The sequence below is a fragment of the Styela clava genome, chromosome 6 (assembly GCF_964204865.1).
Source record: "Styela clava chromosome 6, kaStyClav1.hap1.2, whole genome shotgun sequence".
NCBI lineage: Eukaryota > Metazoa > Chordata > Ascidiacea > Stolidobranchia > Styelidae > Styela > Styela clava.
This window is the reverse complement of record NC_135255.1, coordinates 7,283,225-7,287,745: the sequence shown is the minus strand read 5'-3', so window position 1 is coordinate 7,287,745 and position 4,521 is coordinate 7,283,225. Positions and strand designations below refer to the sequence as shown.

Genomic DNA, 4,521 nt, shown 5'->3' with positions numbered 1-4,521 from the left:
TCAATTATCATCTCAGCAATCTACTATTGAGTCTAAGTTAACTTCAAGTTTTTTGCAAAGATCATCCTTTGGCAAAATCAAACTTTTACTAAATCATTTTCGGACAGATTCTACTTTCTAGCATTTAACTTTCTTTCGTTCTTTTCCAATTACACTCTATAATTTACGAATAGTTGATTCATACAATCAATAAATACATGGAAAAATTATTCAATTCATTGATGAGCCAATAAAACGAAAATGAATGAAAAAGTTATAATTTACGAATAGTTGATTCAAACAATCAATAAATACATGGCAAAATTATGCAACTCATTGATGAAAGAATAAAAAAAAATAAATGAAAAAGTATGTTCGTAGGAAAGTGAAAAAGAGAAATCAGAAAAAAAAATTAAGTATTTCATTCTGCTGAAAAAGATAAAAGAACTGTTGCGTTGGACTGCTTTGAGTTCAAAGATAATGTTTTTTGCCCTGTGTTTATATTCTTCAAATTTATTCGTCCATTCCATCGTGCTACAGAAGAGGTTGAAAATCTTTTTGCACTTTTTCGAAAATGTGCTTGAGTTTTGTCTATCTGGACGGAAACTAAAAGCGAAAAGAACTCATTTTATTCGGCGTAATAACAGCAACATACAAAAAGTACTATTTTAAGCTAAACTTAAATTTCAATTTTTAAATAGGCTGAATGAGATATTCTTTTATGATTTGTCAGTTACTATTATATATAAATATCAAATATTACAACTGTCTCAAATAACATTTTGTTTTATCCTTGAATTTCAAACTAAAACTATTCGCGACAACTAGATATATATCCATCACGTAGGTTACACACCTTTTCTTCCAACTAATGCATGAATTGAATTACTTCGATTCTGTGATCGATTTTCGATCCATTTCTTGCTGGCATTCGAACATTCGCGTTCGGCCAATCTATAAAAAAAAAACAATATGTTTAAAATATATATATTAGCATCTGAGTCATACCTCGGTAGTCGAACATAATTCGCTCGGGAATGGTGTTCGACTATCGATTTGTGCGAGTACCGGAACTTTTTTGCCATAAGGAACAGTGATAAATTTCGACTCTAATTTCCTGGGCGACCACCCAATCGTTCGAGTGTTGAGTCTTTTGATTACCGAGGTATCACTGTATATCGTAAGCAATTTAATCAAAGATGAAAGGCATTATATATCACAATGCAAAACTCATACTTTATAACATATGACATTCGGAATAAAAAAAATATGGACTAATTATACCTATATAATTTTCCCGAATCTTTGAATTCTTCCGATAACCATTTTCCATTAATATCTTCTATAATATGTTGATCCATGAATTTCTGTAGCAGTTTTATACCCTTTAGGAATGAAATATTAAAATACTTCAGTTGGAATTGCAGCAATATTTCAAATACCTCGTGCATTTTCGATAAAATCAATTTACACTAAAATTGTGTACAACACATGTTCAGCATTTCTTACCTGAGATCTTGACACATTCTCATAGTTTCCCATTTCTTTCAGGATTTTATGCATTGTGGTAACAGCTGATGAACCGGTGAAGCATTCTTTGTAAATCTTAAGATTTTTCCGATTGCGGCAGCAACATATTTGTGACCCAAACGATTTGACAAATGTGTTCCAGGTTTTTGTCGCTTTGAAAGCTTTGTTTTCTGATTTTCTGTTTTTGACTGAGCAGTTTTTGTAATCTTGATCTTCAGTATATGTTTCCATGGCCATTTGAACGATGTAGATGGTAAAAAAACCTTTTACCTTTACCAAGTTTGTGAAAGTTTCAGCTTCAAAAACAAGAATAAGATGTGATTCCCTCAAAATGTTTTGATCTCTATCCCGAGTGCTGCAATACCAGCGCATTTAAATATTGCCTCCGCCACTAAACGACTCATGTCATACGCAGGTAATATTACTAATGAGCAAAACAACGTCAGCGAAATGAAATTCAACGAAAATTTATCAGAAGATATAGTCCAATATGTACAATTAGAATAATAATAATTAAGTACAGCACTCATTGAAGGAGAAATTCAAAATTATGCATCATATTTCTGCTGTTGGTTTAGAGCTCATCTATCTAATTAATCAACACAATGGACGTCAGTTCTATGTAATCTTCACACAACATTCGTCAATGATTTTGCATATGTTCCCAATAAAATATTGCACTTTAACTTAATTAACTAATTATTTTCTCATCGTCAAAAGTAATTTCTGTGATGTGTATTCACAATGCAATATACCAATTTGATGCAGATGCTTGATCCAATTGTATTATATACCTCACTATATTACGCTCGCTAATTAAAACTTGGAAAAATATTCGAACTAGTGATGATCTCGGAAAAAGCAACGTGTAGATCAGAGATGAATCTGCTGTGACATGTCAGAGTGTAAAGACAAAGCGAATAGTTTTTTAAACACACACACAATGAAAATACATTAAAACATTACAAGAACCCCATTTTTTCTGTACAGTTGGTTATGTAAATATCCATAATTTACTCAAGAATCATGAACAGTTGTGTGTTTACCCACAAAAAAACATGGTGTCAGAATCGGGATTGATTTAAAGCTGCTTGAAGAATTCAAAAAATCGCGTCAGTGAGAAATTAATTTGGAGATGGCTGATTTATCATTGAACAGACCAGATTCTCTGATTTTTTGATGGAAATGTTGCTGAACGCTGGAAAATATTTGTTAGTAAATTTTATATTGTCATCGGAGCACTGCATAGCCATGAATATGACAAAAATATAAAGCTTGCCTATTGCATAATTTGATTGGGGAAAAGAGCGGAGAAAAAATCTTTTACATATGAGGAAGCTGAAGGTGACATTCCTACCGAATCTCGCGATGAACCAGAATGCCTGGAGAGAAAATTTGCTGAAATGTGCCTATCCAAATCAAACGTGGGACTAACAAGACATCAATTTAAAATGAGAGCACAGATGGTACCAAGCTTCTATTAGTATTTGACATGCGGCACGCTAGAACATTTTATGCGGCTCTCGACAAATTTTTGAATTTTCAAGTAATTGACAATTTAAATGCCACTTATCATTTTTCAGATTTGAAAAAGATAAAATTCATTCTAGAGTATAGTAAAACGAAGTAGTCGCAAATCATTTACAGTAACCTGCGTTATTCTACCTTATCAGAAAATTCCCCGACTAGCATGCAATAGCTGGACCACCGCGCGGTGCGGAATGTCTGATTTTGATGACGTTATCATATAAAACTTCAAAATCAAAACGAATTTTATAGTGCCAACAGGTATATTAAAAATACATGTGATAGTCTTCTAGCGACAACAATCTTTAATCTTTGAAAAAGCAATTGGCTCAGTACTTGAAAAGAATAACAACAACAGTTTTTGTGGGCTTTATGTGATTCGGTGATTCGGTTTTTGGTATACGACAATGTCATCAAACTTTGAAAAGGAAACAAAAATTTTCAAGCATATCGGTTTGGAATAATCTTGTCGATACTTTCAACTCAAAAATGCCATGCAAGAAAATATGAATTATGATATTCCGCGTCAAAATTTATAATTTTAATAACTTTTTTATTATTATTATCCAATTCTAATATATGCTCTAACCAGGTTCAAAAATTCATTGGGTGAAGTGGATGAATGGAAAATTTGTCGGTTCCGGAAAGCTTTATTATTAATTCAAGGTTAATAAAATAATATTTTTTTATCAATATTAAGATACTAACTGACGTATTAAATATAAAAAACATTTAATGACTGCTTCAAAAAAATATATTGATAACAATTTACACTTTGAGTTATTTATATTTTTCATTCATATACTTTAATTAAACCCTCGTTCTTCATTTGCTCATTAGATTTCCCAAAAATCCTGAACTCTCTCCACTCGAGAGTCTTGCCAAGACAACAAACTCTCCTCATTGAAGATTATTTATGCATTAGTTTGTTACATGTTGATTTCTGACAACTTTATAATGTGCAATAATTCAAAACAACGTTTCAATTTGTTCCAAGACAACAAACTCATGTAAATGTACATGGATGGATATGTACGTGGTGAACATGTCGGTGGGTGCAAATGTACTGGGATTGAAGCTGACTTTCTTAAGAGCGAGTCTCCTTTGGCTGTTCGGTTGCTTTGTATGAAGTAAGGCTTAGAGATAGCTTGTGAAATTTGATAAATGAAAATTTGTTTGATGAGATAATTTTATACCAAAATGTGAATGTCGATGTTGCGAGCTGATCCGAAATCTGCTAACTGGTTTAATAATCGTAACTTACTCAAATATCATCTCAGCAATCTACTATTAAGTCTAAGTTAACTTCAAGTTTTTTGCAAAGATCATCCTTTGGCGAAATCAAACTTTTACTAAATCATTTTCGGACAGATTCTATTTTCTAGCATTTAACTTTCTTTCGTTCTTTTCCAATTACACTCTATAATTTACGAATAGTTGATTCATACAATCAATAAATACATGGAAAAATTATTCAATTCATTG

The 4,521-nt window shown here is 31.9% G+C and overlaps 1 protein-coding gene across 1 annotated transcript; it reads right to left on the bottom strand.

Annotated features, from left to right (window-relative positions):
- Window positions 1–323: 323 nt before the first annotated feature.
- On the bottom strand, window positions 324–2,064 carry LOC120331280 (uncharacterized). Its single transcript, XM_039398351.2, has 4 exons — window positions 1,489–2,064; window positions 1,264–1,364; window positions 836–933; window positions 324–585 (listed from the first exon to the last, which is right to left on the bottom strand). Exons 1-4 carry the CDS (start codon window positions 1,879–1,881, stop codon window positions 401–403), a joined length of 777 nt encoding a protein of 258 aa, XP_039254285.2. The 5' UTR covers window positions 1,882–2,064; the 3' UTR covers window positions 324–400.
- Window positions 2,065–4,521: the final 2,457 nt, after the last annotated feature.

Bases quoted from the DNA above. Each gene is read 5' to 3' on its own strand.
- LOC120331280 (XM_039398351.2), bottom strand. From the start codon at position 1,881: ATGCGCTGGTATTGCAGCACTCGGGATAGAGATCAAAACATTTTGAGG. The intron at 1,365-1,488 runs GTAAGAAATGCT...TCATTCCTAAAG, and splicing joins AGAATGTGTCAAGATCTCAG to GGTATAAAACTGCTACAGAA. The intron at 586-835 runs GTGTGTAACCTA...TTTCGCTTTTAG, and splicing joins TGCATTAGTTGGAAGAAAAG to TTTCCGTCCAGATAGACAAA.